This window comes from Macrobrachium nipponense, chromosome 4 (genome assembly GCF_015104395.2).
Source record: "Macrobrachium nipponense isolate FS-2020 chromosome 4, ASM1510439v2, whole genome shotgun sequence".
Lineage (NCBI taxonomy): Eukaryota > Metazoa > Arthropoda > Malacostraca > Decapoda > Palaemonidae > Macrobrachium > Macrobrachium nipponense.
Window position 1 is genome coordinate 146,877,821 of NC_061100.1, and position 27,120 is coordinate 146,904,940.

General features: G+C 37.4%; 1 protein-coding gene across 2 annotated transcripts in view; it reads left to right on the forward strand.

Moving 5' to 3' along the window:
- The window catches only part of LOC135211273 (nose resistant to fluoxetine protein 6-like), a 69,992-nt gene that overhangs the window by 28,232 nt on the left and 14,640 nt on the right, over positions 1-27,120 (forward strand). Inside the window, exons 2-11 of one of the 2 annotated variants that reach the window (XM_064244587.1) lie at positions 13,781-13,998; positions 16,106-16,268; positions 18,059-18,194; positions 19,701-19,807; positions 21,458-21,549; positions 21,898-22,006; positions 22,701-22,785; positions 23,583-23,743; positions 24,620-24,818; positions 25,639-25,732. In XM_064244587.1, the coding sequence (XP_064100657.1) occupies positions 13,781-13,998; positions 16,106-16,268; positions 18,059-18,194; positions 19,701-19,807; positions 21,458-21,549; positions 21,898-22,006; positions 22,701-22,785; positions 23,583-23,743; positions 24,620-24,818; positions 25,639-25,732 (1,364 nt within the window). The remainder of the gene's footprint in view (positions 1-13,780; positions 13,999-16,105; positions 16,269-18,058; positions 18,195-19,700; positions 19,808-21,457; positions 21,550-21,897; positions 22,007-22,700; positions 22,786-23,582; positions 23,744-24,619; positions 24,819-25,638; positions 25,733-27,120) is intronic. The other variant, XM_064244588.1, reaches the window with a different exon arrangement.

Below are 27,120 nucleotides of genomic sequence, written 5' to 3' on the forward strand. Positions count from 1 at the left end.
TCTTTGAGTGCCACACCGCCTTTGAGTGCCGTACCGTCCAGTTTGCGCAAAATTTAAAACTATTAAGGTAGGGCCATTTGGCGTGTCACAAACACAAATTACAACAAATGAATCTCACACCTCACAATGCGTCTTACAGAAAAACAAATTTAAGTTCACATTCAATAATATCAATAATAAATAGTGGATAGTGACAGCTCCAGCTCAAAAAAGTTAAATTCATAAATAAAAATTCACATAACATGAATCAAGAATACCAAATATCTTACTCATAAGATATTTGGTAAATGTATATGAAAACTTACTGAGTTCCTTTTGCAATACAACAAAAATAAGAAAATAAAAAATCAAAATTCAAAGATTACACACAAAAAATGCCTTTTTTTTAAATAATCTCACATTCCCATATCATCGATGGAAGTTCATAAATTTCTGACAAAGTATAAACAGCATTGACAATGATATGAAATTTTGGACACTGTATAATTGGCATCAATATAAATTCTTAAGAAATTTGTTTTTAATATGACTTGAAATCGGATAAAAACAATAATGAAATAAAAAATAATCAAGTTATAAACATAGACTCACTCATTACATGCTTGGAACTGTAACAAAATGTTTAAAAAATTAGACATCAATTTATCAGTAATAACTGACATGAAACAAAAGTGCATAAGCATGTTTTTATGATATTCTCTGTTCACTTTGTGACGGACACATTTACTCATGACTCGCGCTGGTATGCTACGCAAGGCAACTACACGCACCTACAAATTATGTGGATGGTTTGCTTTATCGAAGAGGGAGGAAGGGCGGCACAACAAGTTAATCTTTTATTTTCTTTTCTTTCTTTTATAAAGAATTTATCTCGTGCATGTTCAGAAAACTGTGACTTGTCAGTCAACTCCCTTACACACCAGCAAACCCACATACACTCAACACATACACATTTCCATGGCACTCGCTCAACACGTTCACCCACAGGTGTAACTCTGAATGCGTCGTAGTTCCTTTCTTTCTCTGGCTCGTGCGTTACAGTACTCTTGGGAAGAGCGTCTGCTACTCTTATTGCTCTTTTTTTTTAATTTATGATCAATCCCCACAATGTCGAACTCTAACAGTTGCTCGATCCTACGATCTCGTTGAGAATTTAACATTTTTTAGGACATTTCTGTATCAAAAAAAAAAAAAAACAATTTGTTCTCACTTCATCATCAAATTTAAAAATTAATTCTCTTTCCTAATGAAAATCTGACTACTCTTTCAGCAAATATATCAGTCTCGCTACTTTACTCAAACAATTTATAAAATGAACTTACGTTAATAATTCCGTCTTTCAATCTTAACTACAATTCTTCGATGGGGACAAATGGGATGCATTATCGTTCGTGATACTTTAAATGTGATCAGAGCACGGCCTAAAAGAACCATCCTTTTTTTTCTCTCTTATTCTTTTATACACATTTTTTTCATAACGTTACTTTCTACAAATTCCCTATCTGCATTTCTCTAACACAACATGCTATTAATTACACTACTAAAGGCTACACAACTCGTTCATTGTGCAGTCAAACTAATACTAATATTACTATCAGTGACAATTTTTAGCTATCACGACGGCTTCTAGGTGGGGCGGGGTCTCCCATCTCCGGGAGTGTGAAGGGTATCCTCTCATCACATCCCCATAGTATCCCAAGACACTATCCTGTAACTGTCCCTCTCTGCCTTACGGTTGAGATGTTCCCGTTTTCTATGCAATTTGTTCACAGGTCAGCAGCTCTATTAGTGCCAGCAGCGGTGCCGGCGATCGCTACTGACGCTATTAGTTTGCTTGTATCTTCTTTACATCGTACCTGGATTCTCTCACTGGTTGCTGGCTGTCATCTGACATCTATCAGCTATTCCTTATTCTAATATCGCTTCATCCTATCCATACCTTAGGAAGGTATCGTGACTTCTTTCACGGGTCGAGGTTGGTAAGGGAACTTCTGCACTATTCACCTTGTTAATACCATCCCTCTACTCTTCAATAGGTCGCGATCAGAAGTAGGAGTGGGCTTCCCTCTTCCCATGGGGTCACGGGGGAGAGGCTCTGGTCGACCTCTCGCTGTCCCAGCATTCTTGACTCGTGGGTGGACAGGTTGTTCTCTACTCCCGCACTCCTCAAGGGTGAGGATTTGCATCCCTTCCCTCACAACAAGACAACAAGGCGTCCCTTGTTCCCGGGCACTGCATAAGTCCCGCACGGCACTGGGGGTAACCAGGGGTACTACCTTCCCAGCGTTACCTCTGTGCCATCTCCTGCTACTGCCAACTTCCGTCCTTCCTGGTGAGGTTGGACTGCTCGCCATCTCTCCGTTCAAACACGTTCGTTACTCCCCTCTACTTGGTCTGCTACACGAGTCGGTACTGGGGGGTCACGAAGGGTGTTCGGGTGCCACCACCATGGCACCACCGTCGTTTGAATTTGGCGCTGCATCCGTCGATTTTGAATTCTCCCACAATAGTCTTTGTCTCGAACGAATTTTTCTAATATTTTGCTAATACTTCTGCTGATTCGAATTATCCTCTCGCCCATTCGTCATTAAATTTGGTCGCGAAACTGTCTTACAGCGGTAATTTATTAACGATTTCTACAATCGCACTCTGTCTGTCTGGTTAGCACTGGGTTTTTTTTTTCGAAATCGTAGGGTGTGTGATTATACACTGTCTTTCTGGTTAGCGCTAGGCATTTCGAAATCGTATGGTGTGATTGTACACTGTCTTCCTGGTTAGCACTGTGCATTTCGAAATCGTATGGTGTGATTGTACACTGTATTTCTAGTTAGCACTATGCATTCCGAAATCGTATGGTGTGAGTGTACACTGTCTTTCTGGTTAGTACTGTGCATTTCGAAATCGTATGGTGTGATTGTACACTGTCTTTCTGTTTAGCACTATGCATTTCGAAATCATATGGTGTGATTGTACAATGTCTTTCTGGTTAGCAATGCGCATTTCTAAATCGTAGGGCCACTCGATTTATAATTCCCGTTCATAGCACTGCTCATCACTTTTCTGCCAACTGCTTTATGCATAACTGTTTTTATCCAGTTCGTTTGTTTCAATATTTCCCTCGTCATCCCCGTCCATCGAACTTTCTCTTGTTTCCATGTTTATATCAGTTCATATCACTGTTTATCGCCAAAAATGATTTAACACTAACGTTTGTTTGACACCTCATAAGACCTTATATGATCCCACAAGACTCGCAAGACCCCACAGGACCTTACAGAACTCAGGAACCCCACAGGACCTTAAAAGACCCCACAGGACCTTACAGGACCCCACGACTGACACCAAAATTATATGACCTGATGTCGGTCATTTGTGGGTTCGGGATATGAAGGAAAAAAATGGAGAGAGATAAATTTACATGCATGCAATGTAGGACATGCAAAAATAATAATCAATGAAACATTTAACACAGGTGTATTCTTCTTAGCTACACAGGTGGCCTGTAATTATTACGTTAACTATATTATATAATAATAATAATAATAATAATAATAGAATAATAATAATATAATAATAATAATAATATAATATAAAAGTGATGACTTCCTAAGGAGGCAGGATGCAACCCGGAGCCCCACACTATAAATACCACCCAGTCGAATTGGAGGACTGTGATAGAGCAAAAAAAAAAAAAAAAAAAAAAATAAAAAAAAAAAAAAAAAAAAAAAAAAGAACAAAAAAATAATAATAATAATAAGATAATAATATGCTTTATTTCAGCTCAGGGCCATATACATTGAATATACAAAATACAGACAGTAACATACACAATCTAGATACATGAGACATGATAAAAAAGAAAAAGAAAATTAATAATCGGCACTTATCCACAAAATAGCTGAGGTAGCATAAAAGCTAGTAATCATAATACTGGTAATAACAGTAATAATATTGGTGAGAAAAAAAAATATGCATTGAGAGTAATAACAGTTAGTGCACAAATTATATAACTTAAATTTCAACTAGAGACCTTAGGTGGTTACAGTAGTCAGGTCCAGGGGCTAAATACAAAAATTAAATGTTAAAAAAAAAAAAAAAAAAAAAACTTTAACTTGATAGTAAACACAGTAATAACGAAAAATTAAAATATCAGCAATAAATGTAATAGTGACAAAAACTGCAGATGACATCTTGCCAATACAGAGATTAAGTCCTTTAGGGGACAAAGGCCTCATTTTCCCATCTTTCCCACAATTTAGATCTTCTTCTTGCTTCACTCCTTAGGATGCTTTGTATGAGCAAGTTGCTGCTGTTTCTCACTCGGGTTACCAGACTGGGCATTGTTCGCCTAACAATGATTTTTAAATTGTCCAGGTGGTTTTCTATTAACATCTGTGTGGTGGAGTGGTAGCGGGAGTGTTTGTGAGGCGTCTAAGGATGTCATTGTGCACAACAGTGATGCGTCTCATGGTCTCTCGGGTATAGTTCGTCCAGAGGGAACACCCATGGATACTGTAGCAGTACAAGCGGAAGAGCAGCAGTTTCACGTCTCGGTGACACATAGTTTACGACGCCTCTGTTCAATGTCTGCCCTATCTTTTAGGTCGTCGGTGATAATGTGGCCCAAATACGGAAATTCGTGCACAAATTCCAGCCGATGGTTTGCGAGGAAAATTTGTGATTCTGCAATATGCTTAGCGATCTCGGGAGCAGTGACATGCACTGGGTCTTGGTTTCGTTGTAGATTGTATCAAATTCCTCTGCATATTGGCGGCAAGTGTCGATGAGTCGTTGGAGACCTTGCACTGATGGGGAAATCAGAACCATATCGTCGGCGTAACAGAGGTTGTTTATAGTTGTTTCACTGATGGTGCATCCGATTGGGAGTGAGTTCAGTTTGACATTCAAGGCATCTGTGTATGTATTAAACAGGTATGGAGAGATAATGCCCCCTTGCCGAAGCCCGTTTAGGGAGCCGAAGGTGTAAGATAATACGTTACCCCATTTGACACAGAATTGCTGTGTGGAGAACCAGCAATGCAAAATGCCAATTAGATACAGGGGTGTGCCCCTTTTATACAGCTTCAGGAAGAGCTTCAGGTAGTTTATTTTGTCAAATGCTTTTCTCACATCTACAAAACAAAGGAAAACAGGAGAGGCTGATGATAGGTAGTAATTCAGCAATTCTTTCAGTATGTAGATGCAGGTGTCGGTTGAGTGGTTTGCTTTAAACCTGAACTGGTTGTCAGTGGAGTGTAGAAAGGGGAGAAGTCTCACTAGAAGAACAGACTCAAGTATCTTTGATGGGATCGTTGTGATTGCAATCAGCCGGTAGTTGCCAGGGTCAGGTGCATCCTTTAGCTTGTTTTTGATTACTGGTATCAAATGAACTAAGAGTAGGGAGTCTGGAATAAACCAGTGAATTATGCACGCATTGAATAGGGCAGCTAGTAAAATGTAGATTATCGGATGGCAGAATTTGATTAGGAAGGCTGTTTATGGCATCGCTGATGATACCTGGCGTAATACGGTCTGCAAAATGAAATTGAATGTTGTCAGTAAGGAGGTTATCTACATCCCTTCGGGAATCTTGATCATTTATGCAATTCAGGATATTGTTGAAGTGATCACCCCACATACTTGCGATAGCTTCGTCTCCGACTGCTTCCCCTACTCTCTGTGATAGCTTTTTAGTTTTGGGATTTAAGGACTGGATATCTTTCCAAAGACGAGGATAATCACCAGATTCTAAATTTCTAGACTTTGCATCGGCTCTTAGTTGTTTTTCATTTAACCTGCAGTGCTTAAGAGCAAGTTTGAACTGCGCTCTCGCCTGCCTCATTAGTAATGCAGTGTGCCCTTCCTTTGGGCTACCATTCTGCCTCCACAGTAAAAACATTTCTCGTGAGTATGTATACAGACCTTTAACCAAGTCATTCCATCCAGGTATATTACGAGAATTACCTTGACGAAATCTGTAGGCAGTCCTGCCTGAAGCAAGCATAGCGGAGATTATGTTTGAATAGAATTCATTCAGATCCCTCCTGTGGTGGTCATTTCTACAATTTGTCTTAGTACAAAGTAAGGCGTCTGCCGGTTGAACTATTGACTGCAACCTGGTTTCCGTGGTCACCCTAAAGTATCTAGTTTTCCGTTGGTTTTTAAAATCCCAGTTTACTGCTGGTGGGCGAACAGTTAGGGGGTTCACGGTAGGGAGGGATGGGGTACTGAATGACACCTGTAATGGGATGTGATCGCAGCCCATTGCAAGATCATAGCGAATATTGCAGGTCATAATAGAATCATGAAGTTGTGGATATGTGATGCAGTGGTCCAGCCAGGAGGTTGTAATAGCGTCCGCTCTATTATGTACATATGAATAGGAGGAGGGAGGGAGGAGCATTACATCGCTAATTTGGAGAGCATGAGTTTGACAGAAGCAAGTAAGTTCATTATAAAATTGTTTTGTGGGGTGAGAATTAAGGTCCCCGATTATACAAATATGATCAGCAGGAGAATCATGAATAATACTGTGTAACTCCCCTAGGATAATGCAGTAATGATCAAAATTATTGTTATTTTCCCATGGCATATAAACATTACTAATCAGGATTTTAGAGTTCCCTACTGTCACTTGAAGCCCCAGCAATCTGTCACTCCTGTAGGTCATCACCTTTATCATATTGTTTGTTTGTATGGTGTTTTTACGTTGCATGGAACCAGTGGTTATTCAGCAACGGGACCAACGGCTTTACGTGACTTCCGAACCACGTCGAGATTGAACTTCTATCACCAGAAATACACATCTCTCACTCCTCAATGGAACTTTATCATATTGTCTAACGATTTGTGCCACAGGAAAGAAAGGCCCCCTTTCGGGCGACCGGCTATGATTTGATCTGTAACTTGCATCGATGAAGTCGAGAAGGTTCTGAAGTCTTCATCAATTGATTCGCAGATGGCAAGGTCATGTGGCCAGAGGAGCGTTTCTTGCAATGCAATGATTCCTTTGAAGTTTTTGCAGAACATGATTAGGAGAGGAATGTTCCGCTTGAGGCCAAAAATATTCCAAGAGATTATGTTTAATGCATCCATGGCTACTCACGAAGATGGGAGATGAATGCCCTGATCATTTGGGTGGATGGGGGGTTAGCTAGGGGGAGTGAGCAGTCACTCGCCGTTGGGGGGTTGACTGGCACTTGCGGTGGAAATGATCAACCACCCCTTAGTTCCCCGGGGTGTGGTTGATCCCGGAATAATTTATATCTTGAAACTAATATATTAGGACCGAAATTCTCGCCTTTAAGAACGTCGAGGTATTGATATAGGCAGGTAATCCTGTAAGCCACTTTATGTTTAAGCCTGCATGGGATGAGCGCAGATTGTGAATTACTGCGTGACATCTCTTCTCAGGTGTTGGGCGAGGTGAAACACGAATGTTGGGCTCCGGTCCCGGGCCAAACGAGAGGTTCTTCTCTTCTTTCTGCTTGTTTGTATCTGCCAGCCGCCAGACCCCTCCTGATCACTTTCATCTGCATCTACGATGGGAGGTTGGGGGGAGAGATAGGGTGGGGAGGATTACGAGAGCTAGTAATCGTCACCAGAGATATATCTTCCACCGGAGGCACTGGGGAGGGAGAAGAGGTTGGGAGACCAACAGTCCCCTCGGAACAGTCTATAGGAGACTTCCATGTTGCTGGGAGCCAAGGAAAAACTGGATGCCACATTTGTAGGATTTGGTGGCTATCTGTGCGATTGTCTATCAATCCCTGCACTCCTTTGATCGCATCCCAGATCCGTGTGAGGTTATTTGTTTCCACCGTTTTAAGACTGTTTTGGGATTCCTGTAGTCCTTTGATCACGTCCCAGATTCTTGATAATTTATCATTTGTCTCCTCAATTTTTTTCTGAGTTTTTTCCAATTATTTCTGAGAGATTTTGCTGTTTGGAAGGCAGTTTCTGCCGTGTGGTACACCGCAGATAGGCTTAGGTCAGCAGGCCCCTTTGGAGGCAGATTGTAAGGGTCATCGGCGTAGATTTCCACCGAGCTGGTCCTTAGCCACTTAGTGATATACGATATTTTCTTGTGAGAGGATAAGTTCTTAGCGGATCGCTCCTTGAGAATGCTCTCTGGTATCAGATCTTTGCATTTCGTATATGCAACGTTGATTTCCTCATCGGAGAAGGCATCACTGACAGATTTTATAGCGGACTCGACGTCGGAACGGTTCGATTGGTATTGTATATAGTAAAGACAATCGTTCGCAAGTACGGAACTTGTGTGTGGGGCACAGGCACTGGTGGGTGCCAGGGTCACTTGCGCAACGGTTGGAGGTTGGTCGGGTGACATTTTTGTGGTAAGGGAGGGGTCAAGCACTAACACCTATACTGCATTCTTTTACCCATTTCCCAGGACCAATAGGCCTCGAGTAGCTGTGATTTGAAAGATTTTTAAGGCACTGAATGGAGCAGAAAGAATATTAGTATATCTGCAGTTGCACAACACTCTCTGGCTTACATGCCAGGTATTACGTGGAGACACTATTAACACATTGCTTACTATAGGAGGTATAATCACCAAGGGCGAAAAACCCTTCTTTTCTGTGAAGAAACGCGAGCGAGACCTCCCACACCTCCCACACACACACACAACACTATACTAGTGCACAACCGGACGGCAGTTAGACTGTTGCGGGGGCACTGGGCACTCTCGACCCAGTTTGTCTGTGCTGTATGGGACCCGCTAACGAACTGATCTGACCGATGGTGCGGCCTGTTTCAAATGCCCCCTACACACAGCGCTGTTATGCAAGAAGCTGATTGGTTATTCTGGCTCCTAAGACACAAGGGCCAATCAAGAAGGGATATAGAGATGTGTGGCACTTTTGAAATGCCCAAGCCACGCCAACTTGTAACGTCTTTGGCAGTTGACTTGTTTTTGTTACACATACACACAGTATCACTTTTAACGGTTTCATGGGACTTCAGAGTATCACGGAAAAGGCATATTCAAACTGTATTGAATCAGCTCATATATATATATATATATATATATATATATATCATATATATATATATATCTATATATATATATATATGTATGTATACATATATACACACACATATGTATGTATATATTTATCTATTTATTCATGTATGTAAATATTTAATACATGTGTGTATATATCTAAACATTAAGGAAAAAAAAGAAAAAACACCAGAGAGTTTAATATGTAACTTGCCAACTGATAATAATTTATCTTATATCATGGCCGTACCGGAGTTGTGTGACAGAACTATCGGGGAAACAGTAAGTATGGAAAATAACAGAGTCATAATAATAATGATAATGATAAGACATTCAGTCAGTACGGGAAGACTGGAATAGAATCAATAGCGAAGTGATGAGTACAGCTGATGAAGTTATGCTACACAGAAATAATTTCATGATAGGATAATAGTTTATTTTGTGAAAAATGCTAAAGTTTGTCTTCTCATATTTCTATCGACTATTCATATGTCTGTCTATTCTTTATGACCTTCTTCGAGTTTATTGGTATTTTTGTTCATTCGTCTGTTCACATAAGCGAGAAGGCATACGTGCATACTTACCAATGGTGGTTCACATTGCATATATATATATATATATATATATATATATATATATATATATATATATATATATATATATATATAATCATCATCAGCCGTTGTTAGTTCACTGCCGGACAAAGGCCTCAGACATGTCCTTCCACTCTCGTCTGTTTATGATCTTTCTATGCCATTCTATACCAGCAAATTTTCTTAGTTCGTCAATCCATCGCCTTCTCTTCCTTCCCCCGCTTCGTTTGCAATCTCTAAGAACCCATTCTGTCATTCTTTTCGTCCATCTATTATCTGACATTCTCATTATATGTCCTGCCCACGCCCATTTCTTTTTCTTACTTGTTGTTTAAATATCCTCCAGTTTAGTTTGCTCTCGTATCCATGTTGCTCTTTTTCTGTCTCTTAGTGTTATTCCCGTCATTATTCTTTTCAGTTGCAACTAACTTATGTTTTAAGGCTTTAGTATATACTGGCACACATGATATATATATATATATATATATATATATATATATATATATATATATATAAATATGTATATATATATAAATATATTATATATATATATATATATATATATATATATATATATATATATATATATATATATATATGTATCTTGGTTTTAACAACACCTCTGGTTTCCACTGGAGCCCAGCTGGTTCTACCACCTACTATTCTCCCACGGGTCGTTCCAGCGACTAGACTTTTTTATCGTCTCACCAAGATTGGTATCCATGTAGCAATGCACACTCACAATTAATTTTACTTTTATATGCACTTCCATTCCTTTTAATGTCCTGATTTTATTCAGCCGGCGTGATGTGTGTTTTTTAAATGTTATTAACGTTTTATCTTTGGAGAGTCTGTTTTGGAGATCACCTGTTAATGAATATAAAGAGACTGCCTCAGTTAGCCTTTGTGCATACTCTCTTCTAGAGATCTGTCCAAGGTTCAGTTTCTCTAGACATCTGCTTCATCAAGGTTTGTCATTTTTCCTTAGATGTGCTTATTAAAACGGCATCATCTGCTTGTTCATGTTATGATATTAATTATTTCTCAGTTTTCATTACAATTATAATTCACTTGCTGTTTGCCTGCGTCCTTCGAAATTTAGCTAAAACTTACAAATACATTTTTAGATCATATACTCGTATACGTGTCCTTAAAAGATGGTGGACGTTCGATGAGCTTTCGTGAAATACATATGCATTACAACATTTCTTTCTTCTCTTACCGTAATATATATAGTATATATATATATATATATATATATATATATATATATATATACATATATATAGTATGTATATATGTATGCATGTATTCATAGTAATATATATATATATATATATATATATATATATATATATATATATATACTATATATCCATAGATAAATATCTAATTAATAAAAGGAGCCATAAAAAACACCAAATGTAGAGGAAAAGTGTACTATATTTCAGAGACTGCTGTCTCTCTCTTCAGGTATATGAATGAGAAAAGTTTACAGAAAAGGTGGTATTTATACCAAGAGATTCGTCCACAAGTAACAGCCAATTTAGGTCACCCCCGTGATAATCTTCACCTTTAATCTTCTTAAGCGTTGGTTGAATGAACACTGCGTCGACGATGTCTGATGTCCAATTCCCTTTTGAGATGTTCATTACCTGATTCTCTTTTATTAAGGCCGATTCCATCATTTGACTCTTGTACCGGCAGTTGCTGCTATAAATTACACGTGACATATTCCAGTTTATTCTATGGTTATGTTCATTTATATGATGAAAATAGCCGAGTTCTGTTGTCCATACCTAACTGACCGTTTGTGTTGTATTAATCTCTGGGGAAGTGATTTACCTGTAAATCCGATGTAAGATTGGTCACAGTCCTGGCATGGGATCTCATATACCCCCCCGAGTCCTTTGGGCGATGTCTTTTGTTGGACGTTAATCAGGGATTTGGCTAAGGTATTTGGGTAGGTAAATGCAAAGGGTTGGATTTCCCAAGGGTGTGAGTTACTCTCTTAATCGTCTCCAGGTGGGGAATTTTTATTTTATTGTTGGGTGTGTCTCTGGTCTTGTCTTTAGGGGGTCGGTAGAAAATTACGTGTTCTTTTTTGAATTGGCTTTCTCAATTATATGGTCAGGATACTTTAAAGATGAGAGTTGCTTGCGAATTAGTTCAAATTCTTTTTCCAGGAAATCTGGGGAACAAATTCGAAAGGCTCTGGACTGTGACCAATCTTACATCGGATTTACAGGTAAATCACTTCCCCAGAGATTAATACAACACAAACGGTCAGTTAGGTATGGACAACAGAACTCGGCTATTTTCAATCATATAAATGAACATAACCATAGAATAAAACTGGAATATGTCACGTGTAATTTATAGCAGCAACTGCCGGACAAGAGGTCCAAATGATGGAATCGGCCTTCCTTAATAAGAGAAGCAGGTAATGAACATCTCAAAAGGGAATTGGACATCAGACATCGTCGACGCAGTGTTCATTCAACCAACGCTTAAGAAGATTAAAGGAAGATTATCAGCGGGGGGTGACCTAAATTGGCTTACTTGTGGACGAATCTCTTGGTATAATACCTACCTTTTCTGTAAACTTTTCTCATTCATATAAACCTGAAGAGAGAGACAGCAGTCTCTGAAATATAGTACTTTTGCCTCTCTGACATTTTGGTGTTTTTATTGGGCTCGCTCCTTTTATTAGATGGAATTCTGTTGTTACAAGAACACCTTTACCAGTCATATATATATATATGTAAATATATTCCTTTGTTATAAACAGGATATGTCTCAAGTATAAAATATATGTAAATATATTCCATTGTTATAACAAGATACGTCTCAAGTATAAAAGGCTCATTAAAACACTCTGGTTTAAAGCTAAGGACTATATATCGGTGGACTGACTACTTCATAAGGGTGGGAGGCAGTCCACCGAAATATAGTCCTTAGGTTTAAACCGGAGTGTTTTAATGGGCCTTTTATACTTATATATATATATATATATATATATATATATATATATATATATATATATATATATATATATATATATATATTATATATATATATATATATATATATATTATATGTATATGTACATGTATGTATGTATACGTTATGTATATGTATGTATGGATAGATTAGAACGATAGGTAGACAAGTTTTCAAAATAGTGCACATATATATCCATGTGAATATGAAGATTTACGTGCTTCACATGGAAATGTTGAAGAGTCATTTTTCCCTTCCGGCCGACCGCATAAAGGTATCCGGCACCATAAACATTCGCGTGAACCTCACATAAGCTCGTAACACTGGGCGTTCACTGCCTTCACATGAAACCGATGAATCACATTGACACCGCACATGATTATCATGACCGTGCAGACTGACCCTAGGTCTCCCCGAAATCGATGGCATATTATTTCATTGCCTTTTATGAACATTCCTGACGCATTGCGGATCTAGGGTCTGTGTGAGTGAGCGTGAGTGTGTGTGTGTGTGCGTGTGTCTGCGTGTGTGTGTGTATGTGTGTGGAGCCTTGAGGAATGTCAAGCAAAGCAAAAATTTCCTAATGGAAAACCTTTTGAGATTAAGGTGTGTAAAGGTCTGGCTCTATACAGCTTTTGAAACCCTGCCAGGAATTATAGGTAATGAGGGTCGAAGTGAAAAGAATCTCTGCGATTTGAATCCAGTCTTTAAATGCTTTAGCATAAAGTATACTCTCTCTCTCTCTCTCTCTCTCTCTCTCTCTCTCTCTCTCTCTCTCTCTCTCTAATCTTTGCGATTTTAATTTAGTCCTTAAGTTCTTTAGCATGAAGTAATATTCTCTCTCTCTCTCTCTCTCTCTCTCTCTCTCTCTCTCTCTCTCTCTCTCTCTCTCTCTCTCTCTCTTCAAGTTGTGCGATTTTAAATTACTGTTTAGGTGCTTTAGCATAAAGTATACTCTCTCTCTCTCTCTCTCTCTCTCTCTCTCTCTCTATTTCAGTGTTCTTTCAACGATATTAAAGTATTGTATCATTACTACATGATATTAGGTCGGGTTACGATCGAGTTCTCTCTCTCTCTCTCTCTCTCTCTCTCTCTCTCTCTCTATACGTCACCCAATATTCTGTGAAAGGCTAATCCGCATCTCTGATCTCCCAAGCAGGACGGAGTCGGCCAGGACCAGCCCCAAGCATCCGCCATCTTCGAGAAATGCCGGCATGCAGATTTCACTTCAGTATTACGCCAACTTCCTCAACTTCTACCTCCCGAATTTGAAGAAGGCCAACCCGGACTGCAAGAGGGACTTGCACGCGCTCTCTTACGGCTTATTCCACATCGAGGAATATCTCAGGAAGGGCTGGCTGTGGCCGCTCAAGTGTAAGTGAGAAATTCGCAAAGGGGCTGCCCGTCACTTTTATGTCGGTTCAACTCTGTCATGATACCTTCTATGCATGTATGCATGAATGTATGCATGCGTCCATTTACAGTTTTTACTGTAAATGGATATATGTATATGTGTGGTTCCGTTTATTTTGTAATTCATAGATTCTCGTAAAGCGGTAGTGCAGCCAGTGATCCCTGCGCAGTGAACCGTAAGCATTACTCAGCATCCTTTCGGTCCTTAGCTGTCCCACCTCCTTCCTTACATCTTGCTGTTCTACTTCTCGAATCACTCGTATCACTTCCTCACATTTTGGTATCTAATCTCATTTATTTTCTGAATCTCTTTGCCTTGCTGTTCAACCACTCCAACTCACTCTTTTCACTGTCTGGAGAGTTGAATGACTGAAAATGCCCAGTGTTTGGCTTTGCCTTGAGCCCAAGTTTCATGATTTATTCCTTCATGGCCGTAGAATCCCCGCATTATTCATCATCGGTGGCTTGCATTACTCCCTGACATCTGCAACCAAGAGGGTTCAAGTATAGGTTCAAATAAGGGATTTTTAGTCACTTGCGGCCAAATGATATGATCCACAGAATTATAACCTTTTTCTTCTATTCCCTCAACGTGTTCAGACCGCATTAGCACTTAGATTTGCCAAATGTTTATGCAAAGGTATTGCGGTGTTATGCATTTTTATTATTTCAAAAAAAAATTTATATTTGTGTCCTCTGCCCAGCCGTTAAATATCATTACTTCATATGCTTATGCTACGATATGCTCATGTTGTAGCGGCTTATCCCTTTTATTCAAAAACACATTGAATTCTTGAATATTTTCTCTAATCCTCTCTTGATACACCTACTCATTTATTCACCTTCATTTGTGACTCAGATCCCTCTCATGATTCTTTGGCAGTGATCTATATCCTGCAGACTTACTGGCCATCAGGTTTCTTGCACTTTCCTTACTTTTGGAAAATGACTTTTTGTTAAGCTTCTTGTCATGTAGACAACGCTCAGTTCTCTCCATAACCCTAGTCATTTAATTGGCACATATATATATATATATATATATATATATATATATATATATATATATATATTGAAAATCACAGTAGATTCACGTGATTTCATAATAAAAGCGAATACCACAGGAAAAATAATAGGCAGAAATTCTAACCGAGCGCTTTCGTCCTTTAATGAGACATTCTTGAGGCACAAAATCGACAATGTCTCTAAAAGACGAAAGAGCTCGGTTAGAATTTCTGTCTATTATTTTTCCTGTATATATTATATATATATATATATATATATATATATATATATATATATATATATTGAAAATCACAGTAGATTCACGTGATTTCATAATAAAAGCGAATACCACAGGAAAAATAATAGGCAGAAATTCTAACCGAGCGCTTTCGTCCTTTAATGAGGACATTCTTGAGGCACAAAATCGACAATGTCTCACTAAAAGACGAAAGAGCTCGGTTAGAATTTCTCTGTTCTATTATTCGCTTTGTTATCGCTTATATATATATATATATATATCTTATATATATATATATAGTATCAATATATTATATAAATATCACTTAATAGCGTGTGACAGTAAATTCAGCTAAGGCCACAGGTGAAGTAAAAAAAGAGAAATACCAAGCGCTTGCGTGTTATATCCAGCTTATTTTCGAGGTACCTCGAAAATGTGTTGGAAACAACACGAAAGAGTTGACTACGTTTTTCTTTCATTTTTCCTGTAGCCTTTATATATATATGTGTGTGTGTGTGCATCTGTGTGTGTGTATACATACACGTATACTGACGTCAGAGTCGACCGACTGCTTGCCAAAAAAATGTAAACATTTAATATTAGCTACTAATATCACCGACAGTGAAGGCAAGGCGAAACCCCAGTAATTCAATATGCAAATGAATAATGAATAACATAGTTAACGCAGCTTTCAATAAGCCAATGAAATGGCTTCAGCTATGAGGAGAAATCATGTGCGCATGTGTATGTGCCTAGATTCTTGTTTGCGAATGTATGTATGAAACGATATCGTAAGTACCAACCTGAACTTTGGCCTGTCCTTCACAGTGATTGACTCCTGGGGGAAAACGGCAGACGGCATCTTAGACGGGAACTTCAATTTCATGGGCTTCTTCAAGGAGTGCATCAACATCCAAGTGAATCTCCCGAGCGAGGGTGACGAGCCGAAGGCTGATTTCGTCGGCAAATATTGCACTATCGTCTATAAACAGTAAGTGTCCGGGCGGCATGTTCCCAAACTGTAGCCGAGTACTGACTGGGACCTTGAAAAAGCGGGACGCCATATCTTAAAAACTAATCATAGAATCTTCTTGAAAATTGTTTCCCACACCCTCCTTACCTTCAGTCACTCGACTTAACCTAACCTAACCAAACCTAATAAAGTATCGTATCATTACCTGATGATATCAAGTCGGGTTACGAACACATTCTCTCTCTCTCTCTCTTACCTAACCTAGGGCATGGCAAAAATAACCGGGGCTGGTGCAATACTAGGCCAGTCCCTTACGACGCTCCTGATTGGCTGTTGATAAGCCAATCAAAGGGCTGGAAACTTTCAGTCTCTCTCGAGAGTTCACATAGGCAGGATGTATGTTCCACCTCTCCTGAAAGACGTATACCTCAGGAGAGGTGAAACAGAGATCCTACCCATGTGAACTCTGGAGAGAGACTGAGAGTTTCCGGCCCTGTGATTGGCTTATCAACACCCAATCAGGAGCGTCGTAAGGGACTGGCCTAGACATCAAATGCACGGGTGATGTGAATCTACTATAGTATATTTATTATCCTTGTTCTTTATTGACAAAACATTGCATATGTTATAATACAATATGTATATTTGGTTTGCGCAAAACAGTGGATTTTAATCTATAATAATAACTCATTTCACCAATACATTATCAAATATTTTGTCCATAAAAAGGAAATTATTCTCATTCATAATATATAACTACTAATCAAATATCACAGCAAACCCCTTAAACACCAATACCAAAATAAAAAATAACATCTCGGGAATTTGTGTCCGGTCGACGGTCAGTCGCGTCATGTTTTTCGCCTCGGTATTTTCGATTTCATTTCGTCAAAGGTCACAGTAAATGATCATATAACTTTAGCTATGTATTTATTTATCCAAAGCAGCACTTTCTTTAAAATTCCCAATTTCATTTCTTTCAAAGACCTCAACAGATAACGACGCGTTTCAGCTGTAAACTAGAGAGTTTTCACTCTTATTTTCCACTTGAAAATTCAGATTTTTGTTGGGGGGCTCTGGGGCCCAACTCCTTTTTCAGCCGTCTATTTTTTACTTTCTACACATTTGTTCTATTTTATCTCCTCATTCCCCAACGACCTCCTTAATAATTTAACAATACAAACTCTATTTTAACGTTTTTGTACCGACATTAGATTAATATCCGTGTCACTGTTGCAATTAAATGTTAATCAGTTGGCATTCCTCATTTATAACAATTTCGGTTTTCATTGTTTGCAAATCTGAAATCATGATCAAATTGCTGATTGAAGCGTCTTGGGCATTTATCACTAATTGATGATAAATTAACTACCTTGGTTACTTGAGCAATATATATATATATATTATATATGTGTGTGTGATGTGTGCTGTGTGTATCTATATATAGATATATAATAATATTATATAATATATATATGGTATATATATATATTATATGTATACATATATTATATATATATATATATTCTGTGTATATATGTATGTATATGTATGTGAGTATGTACACTCGTACACGTTTGTATATATGCATATATCATCCCTTGATCATTTAAAAGCTATTGTAACACGGTCTCTTTAGTTTACCCTTATACAATCTATTTCATTAATGAACTTGTTGCATGCTAAAAGTGAATATCACATTCAACCAGTGGTTACACCACTTGTTTTAAATCATAGTCTTCCCGATATCTACTTCTCCACCAATTCTTCTACATCTCTCTGATGCAAACTCGTCTTCAATGCTGCAGCTCTTCCGTCAATGGAAGCGAGTACCAAGGTCGCCATCCACTGAAGGTCCCTGGTATTTCGGCCAGCGTCCAGTATGTGCCTGCAATGTTCTACTCGACCTGTTTGCCATCGACCTGTACTGAAGCAGAACTCGAGGTAGGTTTCAAAGGTTTAATTTATTTTCGGTACCGTATGCATGTAAGTATATGTGCCTCAATAGATGACCTTACACAGATATAGACACGTAAAAAAATGGGTGCCTTGAAAATCTTATACTCAAGATATGCAATTTTCAACATCGTGGTCACGTATGGTACTGGAGAAAAAAGAGCAATTAATTTTCTACGATGTTTTGTCAGAGTTTTCATCCATTATCGTCCACAGCTTGAAATTCCAAATGCTATCTGAAGTGGTCTAAACAGGGTTATTGAAATTCCGTTGCTCCATTATGCAGAAATTAAATGCCTCCTCAACTATGCATTCCATACGAGATATGATTTGATACTGGACTTTCAGGGTATATGGATAAAATATTGGTTCCTGTCTGTAACCGAAAGAGAATTAAGAAAATAAATAAATATGTTTGTATGTTTGCTATGAGGGTTTTACCTTTATCTGAATCTGTTATTTTCTTGGCTCAGTTGAGTACTTGGTGCATGAAATACTGGGATAGGTTATGAGCTGTTTGAGAAAAGTTTATGAATGAAATGCCTCTGACCGGCTGCCAGACGTAAGATTGACCTTTGTCGAAAATGTTTTTTTTTTTAATAACATGCATTTGTATACAGTATAAATAACGTCATTTGCACTTCCATTTGAGAGATGAATTTGGCTGTTATTGGGAACAATATTTACTTTAAGTGGTGAATTGGATCAATATTTTCAGCAAAATGAAGGATTGATTTGATTTAATCATTACTTTACTAGAAGATTAACATGGCCTAGCCTACAAGATTAATTACCAGAAAGGTCATGGACATCCAAACCTTCTGTGTCTGATGTTTTAATCATATTTGTGGGGTAGCATATCGAGAACGAATTGAGAGAGAGAGAGAGAGAGAGAGAGAGAGAGAGAGAGAGAGAGAGATGTGAAAAGGTTGTCATATTGATTGGACAGGAATTTTCAAATCTCTCTCTCTCTCTCTCTCTCTCTCTCTCTCAGCATTGTTAAAAAAAACGAACTCTGTTTGTCATTTTTGGTTTGTGACTTGTATTTACAATTTTATAGAGAACATTGTGCTGTCAGTCCCACGTATTCAGGTCATAGAATTAATTGATATAGTTGTGTGTATTTGATGTCGACAACTGAGGGAAAACTAGTTTTGAAAACAGATGAAAGCTTCAGTTTTTTATATTGAAGGTTGCCAGGAACACCAGTTTAAGCCACGGGTAATTATAGTACTGTAATGATAGTCATAATGACATTTTCTTAAGATGGAAAAGGTACTATTTACATCATACGCTAATGACTTCTCTGCTGTCTGTACAATTGTTTGGGTAACCTGAAAACTAAATAGGAAGCTATATATTTACCAAATCCAATAGCCAACAACAGTATTAATAATATTGTTAGCAAAGTGAAAGAAACTGTTGAAACGTATCTGACGTCGAAAACAATCTCGTTGAAATTAAATGCAGTAAAATATTTTTCCCTCCTCTTAGGAATCTGTAGCGGAGACGCTGAACCAATCACAGTTCAGAGTGAGCACTGTTAGGTGCCAGACGAAGGACCAACATCATGATTTGACAGCTGGGGAGATATTCGGAATGTGAGACAAATTTTTTAATAATCTTGCATTTTTGTCCCTTCTAGACGGCCAGCTCGTTTGATTAGAAGAATTTTTAGTCATGAATCATTAGTCACGAGTTGTTATAATCCCTCAAGTAAATTCTGATCAACTATAAACATAAAATAAAAGCACTTTAGCTGTATAGAATTGTTTAATTGTGATAATAAAATAGCGCACTGTAGTTTTTATGGAACTGTACTTTTATATGTATGGATGTAATAACCATTATTACACAATATGCTCAAACATTAGTGCTTGAATAGTGTTCTTCCTTTTATTGAATCTTATGTTTATATTGCTTACTTTTCATTCTCCCTAGTTCATTAAAATATTTTGCAATTGTTATCAGTCTTGATCTTCCAAAGTTCCTAGTATTTGCAGGGCTTTTATTTATGACCATCAAAATTTCCCAATATTTGCAGGGCTTAATATTGTCGATCATTCACGTTTCCCAAAATTAAAAAGCTTAGTATTTTCGTCATGGAAATTTCCCATTATTTATGGAACACAGTATTTTTTGACCATCCAGATTTTCCACTGTTTAAGGAGGAAAGTATTTTTTGTTATTCAAATTTCCCATTGTTCAGTGAGCGCATTATTTTGGATCACCCAAACTTTCCATTGATTTTGGTACAGTATAGTATTTTTTTTCCTCATCCAAATTTTGCATTGTTTAGGGAGCATAGTATTTTTTATCATCCACTGATTCGGGAGCATATTATTTTCCCTCATCCAAATTTTCCATTGTTTAGGGAGCATAGTATTTTTTATCATCTACTGTTTTGGGAACATATTATTTCTCATCATCCACATTTTCGGGAGCATAGTATTTTTTATCATCCACTGTTTCGGGAGCATAGTATTTTCCCTCATCCAAATTTTCCATTGTTTAGGGAGCATAGTATTTTTTATCATCCACTGTTTTGGGAACATATTATTTTTTTCATCCAAATTTTCCATTGTTTAGGGAGCATAGTATTTTTTATCATCCACTGTTTCGGGAACATAGTATTTTTTTATCATCCAAATTTCCCATTGTTTAGGGAGCATAGTATTTTTTATCATCCACTGTTTCGGGAACATGGTATTTTTTATCATCCAAATTTTCCATTGTTTAGGGAGCATAGTATTTTTTATCATCCACTGTTTAAGTAGCATAGTATTTTTTATCATACAGATTATCTATTGTTGTGGAGCATAGTATTTTTGATCATCTAAATTATCCACTGTGCGAGAAGCTTTGTGCATTTTGATGATCCAAATATCCCATTATTTAAGGGCTGACATCGACTAAAGCATGAAAAGGAGAATAGGTGGATAATAGTGATAGAAAAGATAGCAATCTATTCACTTGCAGGCGCTCGTTTGCATATGTAAGCCAAAATTAAGTTGAGAACGCTATACCCTTATGTTATGATTGTCTCCACTGCAAGCACCACAGAAATAATTGCCTGATTTCCCTTTCTTTCTAAGTTTAGTTTTTTTTATATCAGTAGCCATATTTTTTTGTATGAATAGCCATAAATTACATGGAATGAAAATGTCTGCCAATTTTTCCTCGGGCAAGAAGCCGATCGTCTTTAGACATAGGCAGTGACTGTGATTTTGATGCAATCTGAATTTTTTCAGCATTTTCTTCTCAAGTATCGGGATACTTTTGTTGGCGGCATCTGTGATTGATGTCTGGGCCGAATACTTTTCTGATGGAACCATTAGACAAGGTATATCTCCATGATTTTCTGGATTATTTGTGAATGATTTTTTTGTCGTTGATGCCCACCCTTCTTACGGGCAAACAGTTTCTGGTAGTTTTTTTTCTTTAATAGAAGAAAGTGGAAAGAATAATTGTCATTATTTTTCATTAGAGATCCATTTAAATGTGTAATGTGTAAGTTTGTGTTTTCCCCTTTGCAAATTGGTTCTCTAGGACTGTACAGGTGAATCCCTTGATAAGATATAATGAAATTATTGATGAATCATCACAAATATAGCTTTCAGTTATATCTCGTATAAATAGATAGTACAGTGATAATTCTTTGTGTATTATATTGTTGTTTCCTTTTCATCAGGACCCGTCAGATACCTTTTGGCTTTTTCGGTGCCTTGCAACCTGCAGAAGTTGTTTCATCTAGAAACGACTCGAAATCCACAGGTGATCTCCTGCCTTCATGGTCTAAGGTGAGTTACCAAGCAAATGCGAGGTTAAATTGGTTTCTTGGTTTAAGATTAAGTTGGCCTTATGCCAGCATGGATCCTTCCCCATTGGGGGCAAGACGGTGCAGTAAGGGGTTTGAGAAAACAAGAGGTCTGATACGGACTTCTGGACTAGGACCATCGGGACGAAGACCGAGTCAGACCAGCAAATAATCACTTTTTTTTATTCTGAAGCCTAACTTTAACACCAGCAACAACAACAACAATAATAATAATAATAAATAAATTGAATCAACGCAAGTTCGTGAAAGTACGGTCTAACGAAGTCGAAAACATGTGTGATTTTCTATCTAAAGCTTTCGCTAATATTGATTGATTTTGGACCCCAAAATCCCAAAGCTAACACTAAACGTCAGTGAGGACTACGTTTCAAGGAAATCTGATATAAATGAATAGTGTTTTAGCCTCAGTAATCTTTATATGTTTGTTTTCAGGTACAGGGCTTTAGGATGTTATGCATGTTAAAGAATGAAGTTTAATCTAAAGTGTCTTATCTAATCAAAATGCAGCTATTCGGTGAGAATTTCCGAATATAGAATAAAACTATTTCATATTTATCAGCACTGTAGGATTTTGATGTGGTTAATCTCTACTGATGTTTATCCATCGGACTAATCTGTAATTTATCTTGTGATTCATGTTTTCTTATCCTTTTCAGATTTCTATCAATATGCTGGGTTGTGTTAGGTCACCAGTACGCTTACAGTGCGACCTTAGCTTCCAACCTTGCTGAATTACCTCAGGTGGGTTTATTGATTTAATAAATGGCCTCAGGTTTTTATATCCCAGACAAAACTAATCAAATGAAATAGAAATTTTCCATTAAAAAATCACATCACGGAAGTGTCTTAGCCTTATTTCCTAATGACATTGACACGAAGTAGGTTCTTCCCTACTTCCAAATCAGGTGAAGGAAGAGCTTTAGTCTTTATTTTTTATTTTTATTTTTTGAGACATTTCAAATGAAACGTGTGATTTCCATTTACTAATCAGGTATGAGAAGTCAGATTTTCAATGGACTTCAACAATATAAGATTTCACCTCACAAATAACATCTGGGCTTAATTTTGACCTTTTTATTTTTATTTTATCCACATTCACAATGGAATGTGAATTTACTATTTACAAATCAGGTCACAGAAGAGGCTTAGCTTGTTCATTAATAAACACAAGAAACAAGAATTTTCCGTTTACAAATCAAACGTGGTGGAATCTTCAATTGTAATTGACAGTCGATTTGGGATGGATTTAAGAGAGAAAAAAAAGGAAATTTGGTAGAGTTTATTCATTGTTGGAAACAGAAAACATTTGTATATTTGTTGTTAACAGAAGTATTTTTAAAACAGAACTAAAACACAAATGTTAGATATGGTGTTCAAAATGCTTTCAGAGGGCAGCTGACGGTTCAGGTGGCGACAGTCAGTCAGTCAGTCAAGCAACGACAATGGATTCATTCATAATATTATTATTATTATTATTATTATTATTATTATTATTATTATTATTATTATTATGTGAAGCATCTGCTCCCCTTCGGCAGATGATGAATAAAGTCTCCTTCCAAATGATCGCCAACGGGGACGTGAGTGTGGACACCTTCTTCTTCATGAGCGGCCTCCTGGTCTGTTACACCTTCTTGAACCAGATGAAGAGGTCCAGGTCTTTCAGTGCACCCGTTTATTACCTCCACAGATTTCTCAGGTGAGTCTTTGCTACCATCCATTGTCTCAATATAGAAATTATTTCAGTCGCTAAATGTGAGTTTGGCTATTTTCAGGTATAAGTAGAGCAAGAGGTAACTAACTGGTTCTTAACACTATCGTTGGAATCGGCCAGTAATTTGGTCATTTCGAATTGTATGAAAATAGTTGGGCTCATTTGTTACTTATGAATATATTCTGGGAATTGAGTGGTTCACTAAATCCTTCTGCGATGTAGAATGATTATGGCTATTTCTTAGAGAGTGACCCATAAGAGTCGTTATCCAGGGCTAGTATTTCTTTGGGGTCGTTGTCCAAGATTAATGTTTCTTGGGGTCGTTGCCTTTATGATATTTAGTCTTTTGTAAGTTTTTTTTACAGTAATCCCGAATAGGCTTTTACTAAGCGCACCGCATAAGTGGATACTGGGTTAAGACCCTTGGAGTCACTATCTTGGAAAAACCCGAAGATGAGTCGGCCAACTCTTCGTAGGATATTAATATTACTGTTGGAGTCGGCCAGTAATTTGGTCATGTTGCTTTGTATGAAAATAACTGGCCTAATTTATTTCACAGTGAATATGTTTTGGGTATTGAATGATTCATTAAATCCTTCTGTAATATAAAATTTTAAACAAATTCCATTAGATAGAGACGCTATAGGATGAACATTTCAAAGCAGCAGATTATAAGATCATTCCTCAAATGAATTTCCATATATATTTCTAATGGATTAAGAAAAAATCCTGATAAAAACTAATCAGAAATGATAACGACAGAGAAATAACCCATCCAAGAAGCGAAACAGATTCAGGGCTCGTTGTTCTGAAGCTTTGCTCTCTGTCTCGTTCTGATTCCGGAACTTTGTCCCCACCCAGGTTGTTCCCACCAATCGCCATCGCCTGCGCTTTCCTAGCCACTCTCTCGAGCTTCCTAGTTACGGGACCTCTTTCCTGGTACTACGAGGACTACCTCATGAAAGGATGCCGGCACTCCTGGTGGATGGACGTCACTTTCATTAGCAACTTTGTCTTCCCTCACTTGGCCGAGATGAACAAGACGAACGAAGCGGCTTCGGTTGGTTTCTTGCCTGGTTTCCAACCTCTGTCATTGACCCAGTCCATTTAGTCGGTGAATTTATTGTATAATAATTAAGGAAAGAACGCATAAAATCAGATACAATAACGACATAGATGCAATGCATACATACGAATTGATATCATTACAACCTTATTTTACGCTGCTATTTATAGATGAGATATGAGAAAACATTGAAGTCATAAAAATTAAATGCTGGAATGTAGTCTGTATGTGTATGTAAGAGCGAGAGAGAGCGATATTCTCTTACTTTCACGATTAATATTTGAAGTATTTGTTTACAAAAAAGGAAGATTGTGAATTTGAAGATTATTTGTAAAGGTTAATGACTTCACAATTAATATTTTAAGCATTTGTTTACAAAGAACGAAGACTGTGAATTTGAAGATTATTTGTAAAGATTATTGATTTCACAATTTATATTTTAAGTATTTGTTTATAAAAAACGAAGATTGTGAATTTGAAGATTATTTGTAAAGATTATTGATTTCACAATTTATATTTAAGTATTTGTTTATAAAAAACGAAGATTGTGAATTTGAAGATTATTTGTAAAGATTATTGATTTCACAATTTATACTTTAAGTATTTGTTTACAAAAAACGAAGATTGGGAATTTGAAGATTATTTGCAAATAAAAGTTATTGAACGAGAGAGAGAGGATGAGAGAGAGAGAGAGAGAGAGAGAGAGAGAGAGAGAGAGAGAGAGAGAGAGAGAGATTTATACCTTCAAGATTTGTTTTTTTGTGCGTAGTTGTATACAGAAGACAATGATGAACACTGTTTTTTTTTTATTCAGTGTCTGCCTCATTGTTGGTTCACAGCCGTAGACATGCAACTATACATCATTACACCCCTGATCCTCCTACCGTTGCACTACTGGGAGAAAAGAGGCAAGTTTTATGAGTCATTATATTCTGAACCTCTTTTTTTCGTATGTTGATGATCTCTAGCCTGTCCATCTTTTTCCTAATACATTTTATTTATTGATTATATTTTCCTATCTCTAATTTACGTTGTATTCTTTCAGAGCCAAAATTTTCGAAAGTTAATATTACCTGGTCTCCATGAACACACACGCACGCACACACACTCACACACATATCCATATATATATATATAATATTATATTATATATATATATGATATCTATCTATATATATATATATATAGATATATATATATATATATGTGTGTGTGTGTGTGTGTGTGTGTGGTGTGTGTGTGTAGTGGTGTGTGTATGTATGTATATGTTGTATGTATGTATGTGTGTATGTGTATGCATGTGTGCGTACAATACATTTATAGTTAGATTAAACAATAGGACAACAATAGCTTATCCTTTGATACAATAAGGGCAACGAGGATTGATATGTGATTTAGGATTGCAGAAAGAGGGAATAATTAATAAGTAGTGAGATAAAAAAAATGAGAAGTATAACTGAAAGGGGAAAATTGCTTAACGAAAGAGAAGGTTATGTGTAGGTATATCTAAGGGTTGATAAGGTATTCAAGAGCAGATTGGAGGAGAACAAGAATGCAATAATAAAAGTAAAGAGCAGAAAGTAAGCAAGAACCTTAGAGAAAATAAGGAGCTCTAAAGGGAAGTAATAAAGAGCGAAAGATGATGAACAAATGAATCTTAGAATAAAAGATACAAATGGAAGGATGTTGACTGAAGTGAATTCAGTCTTGGGTCGATGGAGCGAGTAGATTTTCTTATACGTGGAAGATGGTAGAGAGTCGAAGCTGAGTGACGCAAGGGTGAAAAGGATTAATGTAAGTTTGAAAACTGTGGCGGGAATGACTGCTGAGGACGTGTGGAGGGTAATCGAGTAGTTTAAAAAGGGGAGACACAACCTGCTGTTTTGATGACAAGCGAGATGATGTTGTACAGGAGTGATGATACAACTAACTGGTAGACTAGGGTTTCCAAACTAGGTCTGGATAGAGGAAAAGTTCCAAAGGAATAGGTGATGGGAACGACTTCCAAAGGAATAGGTGATGGGAACGACTAAGAATCGTAAGGATTAAACATTTTCTAGTACACCTGAGAAGGTGCATGATAGAATTTTGATTGGAAAAATGTAAGAAAGATTGCTAGAGGTTCGATAGGTACAGTAGTGCAGGATTAGACAAGAGAGAGAGGACGTGAGGGGTTAAGTATGTAGTATGAAACGTTTCTATGAGAGGAGAGAACCTAGGCGTATGCTAGAACAAACAGATAGGGGGTAGCTATTTTGGTAGCATAGTGAGCCTGGTGTATGGTGTACTGTGCTCT